Raw genomic sequence first — 25149 nt, 5'->3', positions numbered from 1 at the left:
AAGACATGGGGTCTCCTGAGGACAGGGGCAGGGGCACACATTGGGTTTTAACTCAGAGTGAAGGCAGAATAGCTTGAGTTATCTCTTGCCATGTGTGTCTTATATGTGAGATGTATGGGACTGGAATTCCTGCCTGTGGTTGGACATGTAACTGCATACTGTACCTTCATCACTCTTCACAAAAAAACATACCAAAAGTACTTAAAGAAAAACAAACAAACAAAAAAGCCCAACCTGGAAGGGTGATTAAGCCTGGAGCCACAGGATTAGAGGGCTTTTCTCCAGTTCTCTTACTTCCCCAAATACTGCAAAACCTGAGTATTATTTTTATTCTAAGGAAAAAACAAAAAACACCAAAAACTTCAAATACTGTCCAAGTACAAATCAGAGAGAAGGCCCTTAATTTCCCAACACTCAGTGTGAATCCTAGTTCACCAGCCCCGACAACAGCGGGAGAGCCAAAGCAGCACACACTGACCCAGTCATTAGGGAGACTCTACACGAGGACTCCAGCTAGGACTTTACCTTTTTCAGGCTTCTGGGCGTTACTGTAGGGGTGTGCTAGTCTTAGAACCTGTTCTGGGTATACAGTATACTACTTCACTCCCAAAGGCCTGCCAAGTTCAAGCTTGAACAAGAGCCAGAGGGTGGATTTCAAACCCTATTAATTCACAATAACCTTTACTGCATACAAGAAGACTGGAAATGTGATAAAAATATTTATTATTTTTCACACCGTTTGTGAGTCAGTTGTCCTGAAGTGAATGTCTTGGATTTTTTTTTTTTTTTTTTTTTTTTTTACCTTAGTAAAGATAGTGACTTGCTGGCAGCTCCTGTGGAGAGTGAGACCAGAATCTTCTTGCTGCCAATCTTGTGCCTCTGGAGGCTGGTCACTGCACAGATTGCTTCTTGCAGGTTTCCCATCTGCACAATGGCCTTGAGCTGGTAATCGGTATGGGGACTGAGCTCAACACTCTTGACCTACAACAGGACAAAATACAACAGAGCACTACCAGTATCTACCCAGAGCCTGTCATCTTAAAAAATGAGAATGAACTACTGAGGAATATGCTAGTATATGTCAGGGCCTGCATGAGGAAACTTGTCTGAATGAGGTACCTCAGGTGACCAGAGTGCAAGAGATCTTCAGAGAAGCTAGCCTGGCCAGTCTGCCTGTGTGCTCTGGCGTATGTCACTCAGAGACCAGTGTTTCTGTGACTCTGCAAAATCCCAGGTTTATAAAAGGTGCATTTTTTTTTTTTTTTTTTTTTTTTAAAGCAAACTGCATCTAAACACTGGGCTGGGTACATTAAAGTATAATGAGAAATAGCCAACATTCCTTTAGACCAATAGTTCTCAACCTGTGGGTCACAACCCCTTCGGGGGTTGAATGAACCTTTCACAAAGGTCATATATCAGATATCCTGCATATCAGATATTTACATTACAATCCCTAACTACTGTTAAACTATAGTTAAGAAGTAGCAATGAAAGAAATTTTATGGTTGGTGGTCACTACAGCACAAGGAACTGTATTAAAGGGTCACAGCATTAGGAAGGTTGAAAACCACTGCTTTAGACTTTCTGTACTTCTGGATGTATGCAGCTCTTAGTCCCTCTATCTATTAGACAGGCACTTCTCATGACTAGCTTCATTTTCTCTCGGGTGATGTCCTAAACTGTGTGTTCTATACTTCTTCCAACACACAGAAGGGAAAAGAAGTTCAAACTTGCCCAGTCATACCCATATCCTGGCTGTGGTTCTGTGTGTCCATTAGACCCTCTGGTTGGTACTAAACTCCACCAGGGGTAAAACCAGCAAGGACAGGAGTGAAAGGGTGGTTGAGGAGCAGAAGCTTGAGGAACCACTCAGCAGTTAAGAGCTTATATAAACTACTCTTCCAGAGGACCAGAGTTCAATCAAAGCATCCATGTTGGGGGGCTTAAAATCTCCTATAACTTTAGCTCCAAAACACCTGACACTCTGGCAACCACATACATCTGCACACAGATACATACACACATCCACATAACTAATTTATATCTTAAAAAAAATTAAGAGTGAAACTGGGTTATTGTGGTTTATGCCTTTAATCAAATAAACTGGGAGGCTAAGGCAAAAGGATCTCACATACCTAAGACTAGTCTGAGTGACAGAGTTGAGATCCTGTCTTAAAAATGCTACCCACTCCCAAAACTTCAAACTAATTACCCTAATAACGAGAGTGAAGGTACCTGGCCATGCCTGGAAAAGGCCTCCTGGAGAAGCTGCTGCAGCTCCTTCCGGGACAGCCTGTAGTCCACGTTGCTGACTTGGATGTCAACACCATTTGCAAATGGGTCTGGGCAGTTATCACTGCTACTGGGATTGGCAACGTTGAAAGCAAGTGGCAAGGCTCTGTTTAAAAGGTTTGGAGACATACTCCTGCAGAAAACACACAAGATTCGAACAGTTCTATGCAATGCGTTCTGCCATTTCGGCTTTGTCTAAAACTACCAATAAAAGACCTTCCTATTTGATTTTGGAGTGGATCTTACCTTAAACCTATGCTGATTTAGGCTTACTGAGTAAAGTACTATGAGTTGACCTCAATAAAAATTATTCAATATCAAATGTTATTTCACAGAAATATTTAAAGCAAAACAGAGAAAATACAGGAAGCCTTCCTAAATTAAAATTCCACTCTGGGCATTTCAGTCTTACAAACTTAGTCTCTAATGCTTACGTAAGGTCTAACCTCCTCTGATTTACAAAGCCTACTATTATTACACATAACACACGCTTTGGTGACAACTGTTACATGAAATTGTACATTCCCTTTCTGCAGTGATTTAATTTTTTTCCTAAGATAAGATCTCACTAATTAGCTCTTGCTGTGCTGAGATTCAGTATGTAGACCAGCTGAACTCAATCTCATAGATCTAAGATCACTGCCTCCCAAGTGCTGGGATGAAAGGTGTGAGCCATGTGCCTGGCTTTTCCAGTGATTCTTAACCAGCTCTACATAGCAAATGCAGTGTAAAAACAGGCTTTTGTGGCAGCTCTGTCTGCCAAGTCTCACAGCAGCCTCCCACAAAGCACCATATTAAGAGCAGCCAATGCACATCTCATTTTGGCTTCCCTCAACACAGAGTGTTAAAATGTTGGTTGTTTTAATTCAAGGTCTTACCAAGTTAACACAGGCTGGACTTGAACTCACTTATGTAACCCAGGCTCATGATCCTCCTGTCTCAGCTTCCCAAATTCTGGGAATATAAGTATGTACCACTGTACCTGACTATAAGGACAACTTAACGTACTTCCCTGTTGACATGGAATCACCTTGATATCCAAATGGAGGAGGGAACAATGGAGGAAAGCATTGCCTCTGAATGCCAGCTATGGTAACCTTCAGGGAGGGTCTGGCAGAGGAGATGGCAGACCTGTCTCAGTGTCTAATATAGTGACCTGTAACCTTCCTGCGCATATTTACCCTGTGAGTGAGAAAGCTGGACTTACCTCGGAGACCAAGACTGTGAGGTGAGCAGAGGGCTTACTTGCCTTGAGGCGATCAGCTTGCTGAATGCAGATGGATAGCTCACTTGGAAGACAGTCTCCTCTCTCTCCTTCTTCTCTACAGGAGAGCTGGCAACACTCCAGGAACTGAGGTTCTCTTTTCTAACAGGAGGGAGAATTTGTAAATGTCACAGGTCTCCCATGATTTCATAGAAGCAGCGACCAAGAAAGAAAAACTGGACATACTTCTGACTGCTTCTGTAAAGTGGCTCCATCAAGCCTGTGTTCTTCAGCGTGGGCACTGAAGTACTTAGGCTACCGTTAGGTAGTGCTGCCAGCCTCCCATGGCCTTGCTGGTGCTCACTGTTTCTGCTGCCAGTCTTTGACTCCATTCGGCACAATTCCTTTAAAGACACAAGTGCAGCCAGGCGGTGGTGGTGCACGCCTTTAATCCCAGCACTCAGAAGGCAGAGGCAGGCGGATCTCTGTGAATTTGAGGCCAACCTGGTCTATAGAGTGAGTTCCAGGAAAGGTGCAAAGCTATATAGAGAAACCCTGTCTTGAATAACCAAAAACAACAACAACAACAAAAAAAAGACAAAAGTGCAGTGGCCTTAAAACCTAAGTACCAGCTGGGTGGTGGTAGCGTATGCCTTTAATCCCAGCACTCAGGAGGCAGAGCCAGGCAAATCTCTGTGAGTTCGAGGCCAGCCTGGTCTACAGAGCGAGATCCAGGATAGGCACCAAAACTACACAGAGAAACCTTGTCTCGAGACAAACAAACAAACAAACAAACAAACACCTAAGTACTTCAGATGGGTTAGATCCTATACAGAGAATAAAGCGACTGAGTCTCAGCAAAAACAAGAGGACACAACAGGAACTGGCAGGCACAGGACACACAGAAAGAAACCAAACCTATCATAAACTTAAAAAGCAAACGATATCAAAATTACCTGTAAACTTTTAATGTTTATGTTTTTTGTAGCAGATCCAGAATTTGCCTGCAACCCTTTTCCAGGCATGGCTTTGGCACTGGGTGACTGTTCACTTGTGTCTTTGATGAGGCACAACTTTGTGTTAACTTTTTTCGGTGACTTCACTTTATCGGCAATTGCATTTGAATTCTTGGCTTCAAGCAATTCTCTATGCTTTGGAGTTAACGACACAATGATCCTGTTACCAAAGACATCTTCATTTTCCATTCGCTTCTGGGCCCGCTCTGCACTGTCTTGGTTTATGAAGCGGAGAATTGCACTGCAGCCTGTGATACTCAGCACTTTGCCACCACAGTTATCAGACAGGCGCCTAAGCCTGTTGCTGATGCTCTTGCCATCTTTATTTGCTGGTAGGTTATAAACGTAGAGTAGAGTGTGGCACTGCAAGCACAGGGGAGAGTGTTACTTCAGGTTCGGTCAAAAGCACACATTCAATTTCAAAACAAGAACAAGTACTTAGCCGGGCGGTGGTGGCGCACGCCTTTAATCCCAGCACTCGGGAGGCAGAGGCAGGCGAATCTTTGTGAGTTCGAGGCCAGCCTAATCTCCAAAGCGAGTTCCAGGAAAGGCGCAAAGCTACACAGAGAAACCATGTCTAGAAAACCCAAAAAAAAAAAAAAAAAAAAAAAAAAAAAAAAAAAACAAAACAAAAAAACAAAACAAAAAAAACAAGTACTGTCTCCACTTCCAACTAATTCACAGAAGAGGTAGGGACAGCAACTCTGACAGGAAAGGGTAAACCTATTCAGTGTAACTAAATGATGTTTCCAAACATCAGTTAGGCATAGATATACTGAGGGATTCTGTTTCTATACATTGTCCAGAAAAGACCAGTGACTAGCTGCCTGGGGTAAAAAGGGGGTCAACACCAACTGGAAGACATCACATGGAAACCATTTCAAACTGCAAGTGCAACTTAGTAAATATTAAAAACTAATGAGCCTACAGAGCAAGTTGCAGGACAGGCTCCAAAGCTACACAGAGAAACTCTCTCGAAAAACAAAACAAACAAAAACAAAACAAAAAAAAACCCTAATGAGCTGTACATATCAGTCAATAGCTGGTTACTTCTGTGGTCAGAACCCTTCCAGATATCCTGGAATGATGTATCAAGAAATAGGGCCAGGTAGTGGTGGTGCATGCCTTTAATCCCAGCAAGAAAGAAAGAAAGAGAGAAAGAGAAAGAGAGAGAGAGAGAGAGAGAGAGAGAGAGAGAGAGAGAGAGAGAGAAAGAAAGAAAGAAAGAAAGAAAGAAAGAAAGAAAGAAAGAAAGAAAGAAAAACAGGGGTTGGGGATTTAGCTCAGGGGTAGAGTGCATGCCTAGAAAGCACAAGGCCCTGGGGTTTGGTCCTCAGTTCTGAAAGAAAGGAATAGAACTGTGAAAATGCTAGGAGAATGAAGATATTCAAGGGTAACAACAAAAGAAAAAGATTTGCTAAAAAAGGTTTAGTAAGGCCAATTATAGGCAGATACCACTTTTTATCTGTCACACTGGTAAACATTTTAAACAGCATTCTCATTGATAAACATAGGAAGGGACACTTCTCATTGATAAGAGTAAGAATCAATGTCACCTTTTTGGAGGACAAGTAAGACCTTGCCAGTGACTTCTGACCCAGAGCTACCACAGGTGAGAATGACAGCCTGCATGAGCTGCTGGACATAGTAAAAACTGAGTAGAAAACTTGTCCAATAATAGGCAGACTGCTTCAACAAATCAAGGGCCAGTCGCAGACATGCTGTCAGTCAGCATTCTTTTTTGTTTATTCATTCTATTTTAAGACAGGGTTTCCTTGTGTAGCCCTGGCTGTCCTGGAATTCACTGTGTGGACCAGGCTGTCCTCAAACTCAGAGATCTGCCTGCCTCTGCCTCCTGGGATTAAAGGTGTGCACCACCACAGCAATTTGTACCAGTAGTCTATGTGGACATGGAAATACATCCAAGTTGTGATACTAAGTTTTAAAAAAAGACATGTGACTTTAAAATTTTTATATATTTTTAACATTTAGAAAACAATGCTAAACTGTAACCAGTGGTCCCTCCCACTCAGGGTAGGACTGAGGTTTTGTACTCTAAGCACACTATTGTTTTCACACTGACATTACTTTTGTAATTGGTAACGCCCTTTTTACATGAGTTATGTCAGTCACCAACAAAATCACACTCTTCCTGTGACACCTAAAACTCAACACCAGGCAAATGCAGCTTACTTAAGGGCTGGGCTGGAGAACGGAAGAGAAAAACTGTCACCACCACTCTAGTAAACGAGAAAGCTTCCCGTACAACTCCATGCTTGGACAATTGATCTTTATTTGTTTGTTTGTTTATTTTTTGAGCTGAGGACTGAACCCAGGGCCTTGTGCTTGCTAAGCAAGCACTCTACCACTGAGCTAAATCCCCAGCCCTAACTGATCTTTTTTAACCATAAGGCCTCTTACATGGGGCAAGCTCTGCCAAAATATCAATGGCATTTCTAGTTAGAAAGCACAATTAGTTACAGAAGGGAGGTAATGCAGCTCCAGTCACAGGTCCCCAAAACAAATATGGTGAGATAAGAAAGAGGCTCAAAAGGCTGTGATGCTATGCCTTGAACCAAAGTCTGCAAACTGCAACTGTGAACTGTCCCTCATATGGTTTTGACTAGGAGAGACCCTGGGCTTGCCAGCAACTAGGACTAGGAGATGGGCTGGAAGACCTGAGCCCAGCCTCTACTTTGCTGTGGTTGCCAACCTGCTTCTTTCCTAAGTACTAACTTCCACCTCCTCCAGTGAGGATGCTAGATGCCATCCTTTCTCCTTGTTTTTGATAGGATCTTACTAATGAGCCCTGGCTGGACAGAAGCTATGCAGCCCAGTTGGCCTGGAACTTGTAATATACCTGATGCTAACTACTAAATGCTGAGATTACAGGCATATGTCACAAGTATTAGGCTGGACAGGGCCATTTATAAAATACACTTGCAACTGTAAAGTTATTGAATTGTATATTTAAATGCATTTAATGTATGGGAATGTCATTCTCCTGAAATACCCACACTAGAGGTCCTTTCCATCATTGTTAGAATTTTTTTTCAGAGTTACACATGCATTCCCCAAACAGCGTACACATGGTTCAGCACTGTGACAATCCTTATCCCAAATCAAGTCTAACAGAAATGCTGCTCCTAGGAATGTGTTTACACTCTCTTAGTATGTACGGACTACAACATCCAATGGCACCCTGCATGACAAGAAACACTGTAAAAGAGCACAGCCTCTGCAGCCTGCTACAGTCTGGAAAGAAATCACCAGAAGATGCACAATTGCTTTGCTTATCTGTAGCCAGACACTCAAGTGCATATGAGATCTCACTATGTTCTCCACCCGTAATACCTGAAAGCAAAACAACTTATAACTCTTCCACTGTTTCATCCATTTGATATAAAGTACCTTTAGCCTTGGGGACAATAGCAAGTGCCTATCTCTGAGATAAAACCACAAGTTGGTTATCCAGGCAAGTTTGAAAAGCACTAAAAGAAAACTCATCCATATTTATTCAAGACAAGAATTTGAGGTTTCCAAGCTTATTTCAAACTCTGATCAACCTCTTGCAAAAAACAGCACCTCGACCTGGTGACCCCTTGCTGAGGGCTGTCTCTCAGCCTCTAAAATCTACCACTAGAAACCAGCAGAGGCAACAGAAACCCACTCACAGGGATCTTCAGTGGTAACCTGGGGGGTAAATCAGAAATGAACTCTTCAAATCTGATCAGCTCGTTAGCATGGTGCAGCAAGGCTTCAGAGGCTTGGTTTTTGTGCACCAAAATGATGTGAAAACCATGCCTGTGCCTCAGGTCACTGAGTTCCAATGCAAAATTGACATCAGCTGAAAAGAAATGACAAGTTATTAGAAACATTCAACAGAAACAGCACTGAACAGCTAGTGACATGACCAAGGAAACAGACAGGCCTGGCTCAGGCTCAATCATTCTCCTCCTCCTTTTGAACAGGAGCACATTTTTTGGTGAAGAATTAACGTGACAGGGCAATCACACCACACACCCAAGACATAACTTTCTTCTAATATTAACAGGGAGCAGGTTGCAAATCTGAAAATTATTCATCTTGCAGTTTTTCAAGTTATAATACTCCCCCCAAAAAAACCATTTTCTTGAATAAACTGGCCTGCAATATCTCACAGAGAACATAAAGAATCAGACTCTTTTTTTCTTTCTTAAAAATTTCAGACAAGTGCTCACTATGTAGCCCAGGCTGGCCCTACACTCATCCTCCTGCCCTAGCCTCTTAGATGCTGGGATCAGATGGGTGAGCCACCACACCAGGCTGTAGAGACAGCTGTCAGCAATCATCACTGTATACCCTGTGTTCACCTCTCTGTGGTTCTTTGGCTTGCACATTTCTGGTAATTCCCATGCAATGATTGTGGCTGAAACCAGCAGATACTTTGACACTTACTTGACACAAGAACCACAGTAGCTGGAGCAGTGTGCGTATTTGCAAACCTTCGAAGGCTCTGACGGAGTTTATCATCAGCAGCATTCTTTGCAGTAGCGTTTATATGAGCAACAGTTACCTGTGATCATTTATAAAAAGGGTCATTGAACAAAAGCTGTGGTTAGAAAATTGTCACACACTTGATCCACATTAAAAAAAAAAAAAACAAAAAAAAAAAAACAAGGTCTCACTGTGTAGCCCAGGCTAGCCTTAAATTCTTGATCCTTCTGCCTCAGCCTCCAGAGTGCTGGGATTAAAGAAATGCACCACAACACCTGGCACCTAGTAGATAACACACAGAAAAAAAAAGCTCTTCAATTACTGTTGGGAATATGGAGGTTACAACTAAATCTCAATAACTTCAGAACTGGTTCTCCACATAAAAAGTGGAGAAATTATCCCAAGTCTCATTTCTAATTGCTTTTGAACTTCTTTTATCCCCCTTTTAAAAAAGAAAAGGGAAAAGGAAGTCAAATTCTAAGTCATCAAGCTTTCCATGAAATATTTTGTCCACAATCTGCATGTGGTATGGTTAAGGTACAGTGTGGGGTTCATTTTATTGCCCGTCTATGTCATTCACTGTCTGGAGTCTACTGGACCTGGGGCTGCATGACAGATGGAAGAGGAAATAACATTCCTAAGGAAGCCAAAAACACTGACATCTATTAAAATCCTATAGACTTACACAAAGCTGTCTCCAAAGCAAAGTGCCTCAACCACATTAATTTTCATTTGGATTTGACTGTGTATGTGTGTGTATAAAAATACATAATATATATTTGTATGTTACATATGAATATATAATTCTAAGCAGAAACATGGAATGTCAATGGTATTATTTATCCAAGAGTCAAAACATTTGGATTCTATCTTTAGCTTTAATAGCAGACTTTAAGGTCAGACAGCTTTGATTTAAATTTAGTTCATAATGCTGTGCATCATGCACACCTTTAATCTCAGCACTCAGTAGACAGAGATAGACAGATCTCTGTGAACTCAAAGCTAGCCTCATCTACATAGCAAGTTCTAGGCCAGTCAGGGCTAATTGGTGAAACTCTCTCTCTAAACAAATAATTATTCCAGTTCTTTAATTTATTGGCAATATAACTATAAGAAAGTGGTTCCCCTTTTTAGAGCCTCAATTTAATCTGTAAACTATAAACACTGCATCCATGCTGTATGCCTGGCACTGAGAGCAGAGAGGAAGCTGAGGCAGACAAAACATGCAGCCACTACAGTGCACGTCGCCAAGGAACAAGCAACTTACTGAAAAATCAAATGTTTCAATTTCAGCATTCAAAAACAAAAACAAAAAAACCAAAAACTTGTGTGTGGCTTTCTCTCATTTGAAAATGGCATAAAAATATCACTAAACCAAGCTGGAATTGGAATTTTAAACAAAACACCCCAAGTAATCAGGCCAGCTATAGTGGCACATACCTTAATCTCAGCACTTGGGAGGCAGAGGCAGGAAAATCTCTGTGAGTTCAAGGCCAGCCTGGTCTACAGAGAAAGTTCCAGGCCAGCCAGGGCTATACAGAAAAACCCTGTGTCTTGAAGAATGGAAAAAAAATTTTTTAATTATGTGTGGATATCACATATGTGCCTAGCACCTGCAGAGACCAGAAGAGAGTTGTTGGATGCCTGGAACTGGAGTTACAGATGGTTGTTAGCCATCTTATAGGTTCTGGGAACTGAACTCCAGTCCTCTGGAAGAGTAGCCACTGCTCCAGCCCTCAGCAGATTACAATTCATTCTTTTTTTTTTTTTTTTACATTACAATTTTTTTTTAATGGTTCAAAGTTTGAGATTTATTTCAAAATTGTTGGAAGAGATATGAGGTAGGAATACTGATGAACCCTAGTTAGCCATGAATTGGTAATTACTAAGCTTTGCTGAATAGTTTTCATTATACAATAATACTATTTTTGCATGTTTGATTTTTACAATTTTTTTTTTAAAGATTTATGTATATGAATGTTCTGTCTGCATGTAAACCTGCATGCCAGAAAAGGGTATCAGAACTCACTATAGATGGTTGTGAGCTGGGAATTGGACTCAAGATCTCTGGAAGACTAGTCAGTGCTCTTAATCAATGAGCCATCACTCAGAAGATTACAATTCTTAACAAAAACAAATAAATAAACAAATAGATAAATAAATGAATGAATGAATGAATAAATTTACCTGGCAATTATTTAGTTCTTGAATAACTTCCTTGTTTTCTTTACTGATGTCGCACACACAGATAAACTCTGCTTCTCTGTGTCCTCTAAAAAACCTCTCACGGATTCTCTGTACAACAGTCGTTGCTGACCGGCCAGAGGGGACTGAGCAATTTTCAATATCCCAGAAAACACCAATTGGGGGAAGAGCCTCCAGTACCTGTCCGGTGACTGCAACTTCTGGTGACCCTTTAAAAATATTAATACTTCCAGTTCCAGTTACACATAGTGAAAAAGAAAACAGTGAGCTAAAATGCAATCATTCTAAATAGCAGAAATATCAAGTCATTGCTTGCCATTAAGTTTAAGGATAACCACTTTACTGGCCAGCCCAAGAAGTAACCACGATATCCCAGTGACATACTGGGAGCACTCCTACTTTTTTTCCCCCGAGACAGGGTTTCTTTGTGTAGCCTTGGATGTCTTGGAACTCGCTTGGTAGACCAGGCTGGCCTCAAACTCAGAGATCAGCCTGCCTCTGTCTACCAAGTGCTGAATTAAAGGGATGCACCACCACCTGACCACTCCTACTTTCAATAACAATAAACCTACAAATCAGTGGTGCCAAAACAACTCTATGCTGACCCATGATGGCTGTCTGCTGGGTATGAAAGAACATGAAGAGACCATCAAAGTGAAACTGGCACTGATTCTCACTTTAAACTACTCCAATGTCATTAACATCTGTTTTAACCTTTCAGAGATGTTTTCAGATGATAAAATATCACAGTAACTACTTTTTAGGGAAATAATTTTGATTTCAAACTCTAAGGTTTCAAACACTACTAAAAATCAGCCACTACTAAATTTTTCTAAATACTAAATATGTCTAGGGAGTATTAAGAACCTAAGCTGAGTTCAAGCATGGTGGCCCACGCCTTTAATCCCACCACTCAGAAGGCAGAAGCAGGTGAACCTCTGTGAGTTCGAGGCAAGGATGGTCTATACAGAGGGTTCCAGAACAGCCAGGGCTATATAGAAAGACCGTCTCACAAACATTAAAGTAAACATACAACCTAAGTGAGCTCAAGTTTCCTACAGCACTTAATCTTCCCAATACACTCTCCATATTCCTATTCTGGTCTCAAACAGCCACAGCTCAACATGAAGTCCTAATAATAGTAAAGCTATTTGCCAAATGAGGGGAAAAAAGACTCATATACACTTTGAAATGTAAATGCACAAGGAAATATTTATAGGCAATTAAATACAACATTTGTGTCAGATATTGAAAACTCAAATGGAGTTTAGCTGTATAGGTATCTCAACAGTCAAGAATACTTGTTGCTCTTGCAGAGGACAAGGGTTCAGCTCCCAGCATACACATGGTGGCTGGCAATCTTTAGTAACTGCAGTTCCAGGGGATCCAGTGCCCTCTTCTGGCCTCCACAAGCACCAGGCACATATAAGTACACTTACATACATGCATGTAAAACACTCAAACACATAAAAAAATAAATAAATGCTAAAAAAAAAAAAAAAGACAAATGCACTCTTTAATGCTACATCATTATTTACCAAATTTCGAAGCAGCATGGCCTAGACTGGTTGCCAACAACGAAGTCTCCTTCTCCATCCCTTTTGTTCCACAGCCATTACACAGAGGGATAGCTCGAGGTGCAGGCTGAGTACTTGGAGGTAGTACATTTGGCCAGATTTTAGCATCATCAATTATACTATTTCTTGCTGGCTGTTTTAACATGTTTTTTTAAAGAAAGAAGTTTTAGACACATCAATAAAGAACTTAAATTCATATACAAGTGAAAACACCATTCTAAGCTTTTCACCTTCCTACCTGATGACCTCTGATAAATTGTATTTTCAAAACTATCAGCTACCAATTCACAGTCTTATCTCAAGAAGCAACTTAAAAAATGATCAGGGACCTGTTCAAATACTCAGTCATTTCCAACCTGGGGCATGCATCTGTTATGAAAGAGATCTTACATGCACCTCTATAATAGCAGAAAACCTTCCTTTGAATACTAATGCTAATGGGGCCAAGCTTCACGTTCCTCATATTACAAAAAGACATGAAAGGGCCAGTGTATAAGCTGAGTTTAACTTATAAGAACTCAACCAACTCTGTCCTAGAGAAAGATGAAAGAGATCATAGACTTGGCAAACTAAGATGTCCAGTAGGACATGCTTTCTTGTGACCAGGAGCTCTAAAAGCACAAGCTACACACATAACACTACTTTTCTAGATGGTCTCTTTTAACCTTTACATCTTTCAGTATCAGACGAAGCTATGCTAAGGGAGTGCGAGCTACACCATGAAGAATCTTCAAAGCACAGTAAAGATTTGGCAAGATAACGACATTTCTAAATAGAACCTCAAACTTCATTATCTGCCCCCAGGTTAAAGAATAAAAGATACATACATACCTTGTTTAGACAGTCTTCACAGTAAAGTGAGCCCTTTAAACAAACCGGTGGTGTCACATTTAGGTGAAGAGAGTTGGTGCACAAGTGAGGTGTAAGCTCTGACTGGGAAAGATGATCTTCCAAACGCCCACAAGCCCCACTTGGGAAATCAGAACAGGGGAAATAGCCAGCAGAGGTGCAGCCCTGGAGAGTGGGGAACTGATGCAGCTTGTGCATGTTACTATGACATGACTGGAAATGGAGCTTCCCACAACACGGTAGGTGCTTGCAGGAAGGTACGTCACTCTCTACACACATGCTTGGAAAGCCACTCGCAAGGCCCACCAAGCTGCTCCTAGCAGAGACATTCTGCGGTGAAGATACAGACTGGAAAGCAAACCCCGACCCTACTTGACACGTGACTGTCCTGGTGCTTGGTGAGTCTAAGAGTGAGCCCGTGTGAATCAAGCTCCCAGAACCTCCACTACTGCCGCCACCACCACTACCAAAACGCATGGGCGAAGTGGAGGGTTCATTAGGACAATGAACACAGCAGCTTACTCTGGGAACAGCTGAGAGCTGTACTTTTGGTTGCTGAAGAGAATGACTATCAGGAAGTGGGACTGCTGGGAAAAGTTCAGAGTCAACATGAAGAGGTGATGGTATATCCTTTAACTCCACAGCAGCTTTCTTATTCTCCATGTACTCTTCCTGAGGAGAGATCAGAACACAAGTCAATTTTTGGAGACCACTGTATTTTGTTCTCTCATAAACTACTGTGTTAAAAATGAAAAACAACGTTCAACTCTCTTTATACCACTCAATCATAACTGAACAAATATAGCATCCAGCTAAGACCAGGGACAATCTTCAGAGAGGTCTGCAGGAAGGCAACACAGAAACATACAACTAAAATTAATGCTATGTCAGAATCTTAAGACAGTTAGGCAGGTGGCTCTGTTTAGTTTCGACAAGCCAGGTTAACCACCCAACCTCAGAGACTATATCTAACTTCTCCTTGCTTCAAAGCACTGTCTAAAGAAAACTGAGGCATACAAACAATGATTTCACAGCACTAAAGGAAGGTGGCTTATAAGCAAGTAGCTTCCTTTTATTTATTCCTGTGTTTGATGAGTAAAGAGTTTTAGTTGGGTTCTCCTTAGAGGAGAGTGACATTCCAAACACTATCAATGAGACCAGCCATCTACCCAAAGTGGTCCAGCTGTGCTGCTGATAGCACTGAGGAAACACTGAAGCCTTAATACAGCTTTTATACTATGGCCAGTGCAAAAATACAGTGATTAATTAGAACCACCCATTCTCAGTTCAAAACCCAGCACCACCAAAAAGGAAAAGAAAGAATATACTTAATGTTCTCAAGAAATCCTGAACAGAAAGGTATTGTCAATATTTTCTAACTTACAAGACTTAAAACTAAAAGGGTAAGCCAGGGACAGTGATCACATCTGTCTGTAATCCTGCACTTGGGAGACCAAGGCAGAAGGATCACAAATCCAAAGCCAGCCTCGACTATCTAAAAAAAAAAACTTATCTCCAAAGCCACAGGCCAAATCCACTTAAGAAAGTTATAGCTGAATACAATTTATTTTATGCTTTTCACTGATTTCACGATGCAAGCTTTGGAATTTGGGGCTTTAACAAGAAATCAAATTCCCCCCAGTCTTAAACCTTAAAACCTGTTACTCAGAGTGGAATACAGAGTTGAGCAAGTGTGTTTCTTGATGAATGAGATCATAAAAATGTGCAGGGTGTTATATGAGCAAGAAAGACTGTCCCAGATCACCTGTACCAATTATCTATTCACAGCATGCTAAGGTCTTGCATATAGTTACCGTTTGGGGACTAAGAGGCAATGTCTGCTCAGAATGAGAAAAGCAACCAGAGAACTTCCAAAGCCACGGCTTAGCATCATTATCTTGGTGAAGCCATCTAAGTGTTCTACTGCAAGGGTTCTCAGTTCCGTTCCCTTCCATCACATAGCCAGACAATGTGGTTCAACATTCTTTCATCTTTCTTCCACCCTGTTAAAAATGAGTTGTCTTAGTTAGGGATTCTATTGCTGTGACAAAACCCCATGACCAAAAGGCAACTTGGGGAGGAAAGGGTTTATTTGGCTTACACTTCAGCATTGCTGTTCATCATTGAAGGAAGTCCAGACAGGAACTTAAAACAGGGCAGGATCCCAGAGGTAGGAGCTGATGCAAAGGCCATGGAAGAGAGCTGCTTACTGGCTTGCTTCCCATGGCTTGCTCAGTCCACCTTCTTATAGAATCCAGTACCAGCAGCCCAGAGATGGCACCATCCACCATGGGCTGGGCCCTCTACCATTGAAAACTAAATGAAAAAATGCCTTATAACTGGACCCCATGGTGTCATTTCCTCAGCTAAGGCTCCTTCCTCTCATGACATTGGCTTGTGTCAAGTTGACACACAAAGGCAGGCAATACATGGGTCAACGTCTGTTACTTCTTTACTCAAGTACCCATTTTATAATGTTAAAATGAGACCACAGCTGTATTCGTGGCACAATGGCTTTCACATTCAGACCTTAAAGAACAAGGGCAGCATGGATATCACAGCTCAGTACAGGCTACTGGTATATTTGGTTGGTTCTAACTATTTAAATTTGATTTAGAAAAAAAAAATCTATGATCTGAAGCTGGGAGATGGTTGAGAAAAGTTTTTGCTACACAAGGATGAGGACCTGAATTCAGATCCCCACTCTTATAAAAGACAAGCATGTGACTGTAAGTTAACTCCAGCACTGGAGAGGTGGAAATAGGCAGATCCCTGAGTTCAATGGCCACCCTTCCTAGCAAAAATCAGTCAACTCCAGATTCAGTGAGACTAACTCAAAAAATAAGGTAGAGGGGCCAGTGTCAGGGTTCACTAAAGGTGATTGCCTCCAAGCCTGACAGCTTTAGTGCCATTCCAACATAGAGAGAACAGACTCCCACAAGTTATCTTCAACCCTCCACATTTAAGCTATGGGAAGCATACATACACACACAAAATAAAATAAAATAAATGTAATTTTTAAAAAAATAAAGGGGGGCTAGAGAGATGATTCAGTGGTTAAGAGCACTGGCTGCTCTTCCAGGGGTCCTGAGTTCAAATCCCAGCAACGACAAGGTGGCTGACAACCATCTACAATGGGATTTGATGCTCTCTTCTGGCATGCAGGTATATATGAAAATAGGGCACTCATATACATAAAATACATTTTTTTTTAATTAATAGAGAACTATGAGGAATATACCCAACATCAACGTCTACATATAGGTGTACATATGTGCACCTGCATACACACCCACATGAACATATACCACACAAATCATTTATAAACTACCATTCCTCATATCCCAGTTTTTTTCTATGTGTGCAAATGAATGGGCAAAGGAATCTCTTACATGTGTGTACAGGCCAGAGGTCAGCCTTGGGTGTTCTTCCCAATCTACCACCTTTTTTCTTCCTCCTCATTTTTAAGGACAGGGGTTCTCACTGAACCTGGAGCACACCAATTTGGCTAGACTGGCTGTCCAGTGAACACTTGAGATCCTCTGGTCTCTCTCTCCATCACTGGGATTACAAGCACATGTCATCACCTCATCCATCTTTTACACAGGTGCTGGAGATTGAACTCAGGTCCTCATGCTTGTGCAACAAGCACTTTACCCTCTGAGCCACCTCCCTAGCCACTAGGACTTTATAAATGACAATGAACTATAGATGAGTCCTATTTATTTTTAAGACACAGCCATGCTTGAAGGGCAGAGCCAAATCATGGACATTGCACATCTCTGTGAGAGCTCTCCTCTTTACTTGGCTGAAATAAGCCTCCAGGTTCTAAACAGGTGTGATGGCCTATAGCTCTTCTTAATTTTCAGATATTCTTCCTATACGTTCTGCTTAGGAGAGCAGAGAAGTTAATAGTAGGGAGCATCTAATGTAAAAGAAGAAACACAGTATCAACCTTTCTGCTCCTGATATGAGCAAAGGGACAAGTTAAATGACCTCTGAGAACTTTGAATTCTATTCTACCAGAGAAGCCATCCAATCGATCTCTTGGTTTGTTTATAATGAAAGTGCAATGTAACACACTGGATCACCAAACATCCAGCAATTAAGAAAGTCACAACTCACAGAGTGAGATCCAGGACAGGCACACCAAAACAACACAGAGAAACCCTGTCTCGAAAATAACTAACTAACTAACTAACTAACTAACTAACTAAAGTCACAACTCACACATGTATTTTACACCAGCATGACTACACTCTTAAAGTATTAGCAGACCAAAGGCAAATCTAACGCACACTCTTTGGGCAGGGAGGAAGCTAGTAATGGTGAGAACCACCAAACCTTATTTGTAAGTCCTCACCACAACAGCACAACAGTGGTCATTTTCAGTGATGATTAGAAATTTCATCTGTGCATGTAGAAAATAGGTTCTTTCAGCTGTATCTCTGATATGACACTTATAAGAGATTTTACATCTCTATGACAGGGTGAGGAGAGAATGGTTCAAAATGTAAGTCAAGTATAGGTGGACTGATCACATAGTCTGCTAGCCAAAACCAGCCTGCTGCCTGAATGCATGTGTATATTTGTATATGTCTACCTAGACAGGATCCAATTCTGTAATCCTGAAGGCTAGCCTCAAACTTTTAACAATCTGCCTACCTCAGTCTCCCAAATACTGAGATTACAGGTGTGAGCCCCGGCACACCTGTATTTAAATGGCCTGTGAACTAAGAATATTATTTTGCATATTTTAAATTTCTGAGAAAGCATTCTTAAATATGAAATTCAAACTTTAATATCCATAAAGTTTCACCAGGACACAGCTATACTCCTTCATTTAAATATTATCTATGGCTGAGTTGAACTGTAATTGAGACTTGAGTCTTTGCCACATAATCTGGTTATAAAGCCCAATATATTTACTATTTAGCCACTGTGCTGAAACTATAAAGCTTAAGTTTCTATTTGTAGGCGGGGATGGGTGGGTATGGAGCTTAGTGGCATATGGAAGGTTCTGAGTTCAATCCCAGACAGACAGAAAGAGGGGAAGGAAGGGAGAAAAGGGGGAAAAAAGGAGAGAAAGTAGGAAGAAAGAAAAAGATGTTTGTTTCCTTGTCTGTACATTGTCTCAATCTGCCACAGCACTATTAAAAAAATGAATTTAAAAATGCATGCACTGTCCATTCTCACCATTGTATCTTGTAGTCAGCCCAAGGCCTAGTCCATGGTAATCACAAATTATTGGCTGAATGAAGGAATTAACAGAATTAACCTAGTACACAATTGAAAATAATCTGGAGACAAAGTTAACTGCTATCATTGTTTGAATTACACTTTTTAATTATTAAATCCAGGTTGTGCCAGGTGGTGGTGATGCACACCTCTGTACTCTATGAGTTCGAGGCCAGCCTGGTCTACAGAGCAAGTAGGACAGCCAAGGCTACACAGAGAAACTCCGTCTGGAAAAACCAAAAACAAACAAAACCCAAGCTGTGTATTACCTAACAAGCTCCTCTCTTATTCATAAGAACTTGTGATGTTCACAGTGTTCATTATTTCAGCATGCTCAGATCTTCCAAAACCAAATCCTAAAAGTGAATTACCACTTTCAACACTTCACTGAGAAACAAGGAACTTAAGTTTCATAGCTAGCTTGAGGTCAAAAGGCTCACCTATCTCTTTCTACTACACCAAGGTGCCATCAACATTGTTCAGTCAAAGAACTAGGAATAGTGGCACATGTCTGCTATCCCAACAATCAGGAGGCAGAGACAGGAGAATATCTGCCAAATTGAAGAGCAGCCTGGACTACATATCAAGTTCCAGGCAGCCATGGTTACACAATTTGTCTCAAAAATAAAATAAAATAAAATTAATACATGTGTTGTTGATATATTTTTGTTTACTCTTAATCTTTGCTCTTTGGGGGGCCGCCACCCAGCTCCCAAATAAACACACAGAATCTTACTCTTTCTTTCTTATGAATGCTCAGCTTTGGCTTGGCTTATTTCTAGCCAGCTTTTCTTAAATTATCCTATCTACTTTTTGCCTCTGGGCTTTTACCTTCTATTTCTGTATATCTTTTCTTTACTTCTTACTCTGTGTACCTGGATGGCTGGTCCCTGGAGTCCTCCTCTCCTTCTCTTGTTCCTTGAGCCTCTCCTCCCAGATTTCTCTTCCTATTTATTCTCTCTGCCTACCAGGCCCATCTATCCTTTTTCCTGCCTAGCTATTGACAGTTCAGCTTTTTATTAGATCAATCAGGTGTTTTACACAGGCAAAGTAACACAGCTTCACAGAGTTAAACAAATGCAACATAAAAGAATGCAACACATCTTTACATCATTAAACAAATGTTCCACAGCATAAATGTAACACATCTTCAACCAATATTCCACAACATATAGGGACATATATAGATTACTCAGTACAAATACATATAAGGAAAAACATTAGTGACCTGCACCCTAAATTTTCCCCAAATACTCCTTGGTATTCCATTAGGCATCTGAGCTAGCCAGAGGAAGCTCTGGCTAGTGAGAGTCTTCCCTTCTGCCACTCTTTGTCTTTGAGCAACTTAGATACTGGCTGAGAATGCAGCCAGTGACATTGCATTACATGCATGTTGGTCTTCCTATCTGTGTAGTTGTGGGCAACTCATTTTTTTGAACCTATGGCCCATCTCCTGCGAGTCTAACAATCATCACAATCCCCTTACTTCCAGAGTTATTTGTGGTTTGATGACGAGTACCTGAGGATGAATTATTTCTCAAATGGCCTCCTCCCCCTACCACAAACTCCCATACTGTGCTAATCTACTTTATCGATTCTGTGTATTTGTTTGTTTTCTTATTTATTTGGTGCTTTATTATTTTCTCCCCCATTAGAATATAAGTTCTACGTCAGTATTGACTGTATTTTCTTATTCACTACTGTATCCCCTGAACCTACCACTCCACTGTGCCTCACAAATGTCAATAAATGACTGCTGGACAAATGGAGAGCTCACTAAATGTGAAGGAAGACCATTTAGCTGACCGTTTCCTTGTATGCAAAACAGAAAGATCCTGGAAAGCACCAAAAAGGTGCTTGGCAAACTCGTGCTATAATTAATGGGGGAGTGGCTGAAACTGAAGTTGCATCCAAAGAGGCTGCTCCAAGACCGCTCGGGAGGGCTGCAAAAACAAACAAACCAAGGGAGCAACTCCACCACTGTCCCTTTTCTCAACTTCCTAACTTTGCACACCCTGTGAAGGTTGTTGCTGACACCTGGAGGGCCCGGGAACGAGCAGGGAGGCAGGCGCCGGCAGGGAGCCAAACGCCCGGAAGACACCGCGCGGCCCCTTTGGCGGGTCCCGGACCCCAGAGCATCAGTTTGGGAAAAAGCTGCTGGCCGAACAACCCGAGCACCTGAGTGGAGTCCCGGCACTGACAGAGGACTCACCTCAGCCTCCAGGTCCTTCTTCGCTCACATTCCGACCCCACCGTCTCCCCCCCCCCCCCCAGGCCCTTTGTTTTGATTCCCGACTCCGCACCTCCCGCCGCCGCCGCCGCCAAGCGCACCCTTCGCTTCCGCTTCCGCTTCCGCACCGCCCCTGTCGTAAAACCCTCTCTCTTATCTACTATTTGCCCCGCCCCTTTCTCAATTTCACACACACACACACACACACACACACATACACACACTCACACACTCACCTCTTCCTTCATGTTACCACACCCTTCTCTGCACCTCCCCTATAACCACGCCCTTCCCCCCGCCCATCCCCAAATGCGTCTCCGCCTAGCCCTGGTTATTCCTCCTCTAGTCCCGCCCACCTTCCCCTCCCGCTCTTCCCATCCTCTGTCTAGCTCCACCCCTTCCCTCGTCTCGCCCAGTCTTTTCTTCCGCCCCGCCCTCACCTTCGCGTCTTCTCCGCGCGGAGCACGGTGGGAACTGGAGGGGGGGGCGGGGCCTCGCGGCCCTGCAGCCTCGTCAGGCTCAGTCCCCTCCCGATAAACCTCTAAATAGGGTCTTTACCCGGGGGCTGCCTCGGTTTTTTTTTTTTTCACGAACACCCAGTTTAGGAGTCCTCTCCCCTGGCTTGATGATGCCAGGTCAAATGGAGCCTCCAGGCGGAGAACTGGAGAACTTGTGTGATGAAGGCTAGAAAAAGCCTGCCAAAAGAGATTTGCTAGGGTCCTGCTCTTAAGATCTTGGGAGGGAAGACGAAGGTGACCAGATGTCTGTGAAATAAAGCGTTGTGGTGGCTTTTTAACGTCTGACTCCTCACGTGATAGTCCTGTTTTATTTTTACAAATTAAATTGTGTATGTTGCACAGCACATCTGCACAACCTAGTGGCGAGTGTAGAAAGAACAATAAAACCTACCAAAAGAGTTTTGGCAAGGTCTGTCCTGCCTGCCGAGTTTCGGCCCACCTGGCGCCGATAAAGTACATGCAAAAACTGCTGAATATTGTCACCAATAATAAAGAATACAGGATGAACTATCCATTTTTTTTTATAGCCTTTGTATAACCTTGGTTGGCCTGGAACTTGCCGTGTAGACCAAGTTGGCCTGGATCTCAGATTCCCTTGCCGTTGAGAAAGCACTGAGGTGCTAGGATTAAAGGCGTTTGTCTCACCTGGCAAACTTTCCATTTGAATAAACCTGGTGCTTTGTTTCAAATGAGTACTTTTAAGGTGACAGGTTGGGAACGAAAAAGAAGATGTTAAAGTTACAAAAACTTAACGAAACCAAACTGTGAGCTGACATGTGAGTTCTGGGAATTGAAACAGGGTCTCTCTGGAAGAGCACTCTGAGCCATCTCTCCAGCCCAAATACTTCATGTTTTAAATGGATAAACGATGCTCTGTATTTTCTCCCCCCTCCCCAATTGAGCCTTGCAGTCTTCACTTTTATTTGACCTAAATATAAATTAGGGCTTTCTGTTATTGTTTGTTTTTAGAGACAGGGTTTCTCTGTGTAGCACTGGCTGTCCTGGAACTCACCAGGTAGATCAGGGATCTGCCTACCTCTGCCTTCTGAGTGCTGAGATTATACACGTTTTCAGGACTCAGTGGGGTAAATTTCTGAAATCGTCAGCTGTTTACTATTTCCTGTTGCAAATTATGTTTTTTGTTTGTTTTTTTTAAAAGCACATCTAAATGTAGGTACAGTTTAAAATGTGCTAGCTGAGTAGTGCTTTTAAATAGTTTCTGCTTAAAAGTCTGCCAGGAAGCCAGGTGTAGTGGCACATGCCTTTAATCCAGCGTTCAGGAGGCAGAGGCAGGCAGATATCTGAGTTTGATGCCAGCCTGGTCTACATAGTGAGTTCCAGGACTGGAAAGGCTGGCGAGAAACCTTGTCTTGAAAAACGAGTGTGCTTACACACACACACACACACACACACACACACACACACACACACTGAAGGGTTCAGGAATAGGAAGACAGGAATATAATAAGATAGAAATACAGAAATAAGATAAGAATAAAAAAATAAGCTTGGGCTGGAGAGATGGCTCAGAGGTTAAAAGTACTGATTGCTCTTTCAGAGGTCCTGAGTTCAATTCCCAGCAACGATCTGTAATGAGATCTGGTGCCCTCTTCTGGCCTGCAGGCATACATGCTGTATACATAATAATAAATGAATCTAAAAAAAAAAAATAAGCTTAAGAGATGGAAGCTGACAGCTTTAACTAGGCCTGTCTTTGTTTTACGATAGGCAACTCTGTTAGCAACCCAAATGTTAGCTTTTTCTAATGGCTGTACAGTAGACCAAAGTTATCCTTAAGTGAGTTAGTTCTATCTGACAACCTGCTTTGCATTGTTTTGCATTCTCCCTGCTATGAGAAACCAGCTATGTCAAGAAAGCTATAAGTCTTGGTAAATACTGTTAATTATGTCAAAAGGGACTACAGGATTATACAAACATCAGTTAGCTGGAACCCTCTAAAACCTTGTCAGCAGGAAATTGTAAATACTAAAATGTAATATATCTCTAACAGTTTAACTTCAAAATTACAAAAATTCCTTTGTCCATGCCTAATGCTTACCTCCTACTACAAAAAGGAGCTCATGACTCACCCCCAGCGCCACAGCTCAGAAACCGAGATTCTGGCTGTTGTCCCAGTTAAGTGGTATTCTCTCTTTTCCCCACAGTAATTTTTAAAAACAAAGTTTGTTTCTGGTTTTAGACTTTGGTGGTCTGCACCTCATTTTTTTGTGCACCCTTAGACCTAACAACACAAAAGTCTGCCAGGAAACAAATGAACTTTGATAACTAATTAGGAAGCAGCATTACCAAGAACATTTTTCTTCCTAGTCTCCAGATCTGCAGTTCTACTTAAGGAGGACGAGTTCAAACACATAGTTGAAGAATCCTTTGTGTTTCTATTAAATTCTCCAGAAGGGACACCCGAAGTGTTTGTTATTGCTAAGGACACTATTGTGTCTGTGTATATGTAGAATTTCCCAAGGGAGAATTGATATCGATGAAAAAGATACTAGTTGCTGTTTTGTTTTGTTTTGTTTTGTTTTCGAAGTCTCAAACAAGTATGGCACTCTTTGTAGGTGTTTCTTTTACCTCCATTTTCTTCTAGCTATTTTTGAATACTGACAATATTAACTAAAAATATAAAAATGGAAAAAAGTAATGTGATGTTCAATTGCTATTTGAACAAATTTTAGCCACCAAACATAAAAGAGAGAAGACACTTTCCTTTGACTTTGCTTGGCATGTTTTTTTCTAGTCAAGAGGTAGGCTAGGGTCAACAGATATTATAAAGCCAGCAGTTAGACTAAATGAAAAGCTTTAAAAAATGAGAATCATGAGTGCTTTTAAAAACACTCAATTTTGGGCTGAAGAGATGGCTCAGCTATTAAAGGCTACACTCACAACCAAAAAAGACTCCATTTTATTTTCTCTACAAACTAGGCCAAAGGCTGGAAAGATGGCCAGTGGTTCTTCCAGAGGCTGGAGTGGTGGTGGTGGCAGTGGGGTGTTCTATTCTGAGTGTCCAAATGGCTTAGAGTAGTCTGTTGAGTCTAGTCCAGGGGGATCTGACACCTTTTTTGGCCTCCCTGGGCATTGCATACATAGTACGTGAAGGAGACCACCCCCTTTCACACTGCAGAGGTTCTTTCCAGGACCCAGAATTAGGCACAAACCACACCCAAGCACCTGTTTTCATAGAGAGATCCTTTACTTAAGGGGAAGGAAAGTTAAAGTGGCTGCTTTCTTACTCAGGCAGAAAAACAGCAGCAGGTGTGATTTTTAAGAGGAGAAAAAGGGGGGACAGTTTGTGTTAGAATGGGCTAGGATTGGGTGTGTTAATTAGGAGAATCAAAGAGGGATTTTGGTTTCTAGACTTTAATACTTTGAAAGCTGGAGAGATGGTTCAGTGGTAAACCAGCGGCTGGGCAAGCCTGACAACCTGAGTTCAGATTCCCAAAACCCATGGGAAAAGCCAGAAATAGCACAGTCAGTATGCCTACAGGTGATGAAAGGCTGAAGGCATTGGACTAGCTAACCTGGTGTT

At 41.8% G+C, this 25149-nt stretch overlaps 1 protein-coding gene across 3 annotated transcripts in view; it reads right to left on the bottom strand.

The window, feature by feature from the left end:
* Marf1 (meiosis regulator and mRNA stability factor 1) overlaps nucleotides 1-21352 on the bottom strand; it is a 47602-nt gene extending 26250 nt beyond the window's left edge. The window contains exons 1-12 of one of the 3 annotated variants that reach the window (XM_036194754.1): nucleotides 21324-21352; nucleotides 15434-15622; nucleotides 13602-14291; nucleotides 12732-12903; nucleotides 11176-11402; nucleotides 8950-9067; nucleotides 8187-8359; nucleotides 4453-4875; nucleotides 3743-3900; nucleotides 3500-3658; nucleotides 2236-2425; nucleotides 803-981 (exon numbers count right to left, since the gene is read on the bottom strand). In XM_036194754.1, coding sequence (XP_036050647.1) covers nucleotides 803-981; nucleotides 2236-2425; nucleotides 3500-3658; nucleotides 3743-3900; nucleotides 4453-4875; nucleotides 8187-8359; nucleotides 8950-9067; nucleotides 11176-11402; nucleotides 12732-12903; nucleotides 13602-14291; nucleotides 15434-15574 — 2630 coding nt within the window. In that variant the 5' untranslated portion in view covers nucleotides 15575-15622; nucleotides 21324-21352. Of the gene's footprint in view, nucleotides 1-802; nucleotides 982-2235; nucleotides 2426-3499; nucleotides 3659-3742; nucleotides 3901-4452; nucleotides 4876-8186; nucleotides 8360-8949; nucleotides 9068-11175; nucleotides 11403-12731; nucleotides 12904-13601; nucleotides 14292-15433; nucleotides 15623-21069; nucleotides 21152-21323 lie in introns of those variants that run through there. The other 2 variants (XM_036194753.1, XM_036194755.1) reach the window with 2 other exon arrangements.
* Between the last annotated feature and the right edge of the window lie 3797 nt (nucleotides 21353-25149).

The sequence above is a fragment of the Onychomys torridus genome, chromosome 8, assembly GCF_903995425.1.
Source record: "Onychomys torridus chromosome 8, mOncTor1.1, whole genome shotgun sequence".
In the NCBI taxonomy this organism is placed as follows: Eukaryota; Metazoa; Chordata; class Mammalia; order Rodentia; family Cricetidae; genus Onychomys; species Onychomys torridus.
Note: the sequence above shows the minus strand (reverse complement) of the source record. Positions and strands in the feature narration are given on the sequence as shown.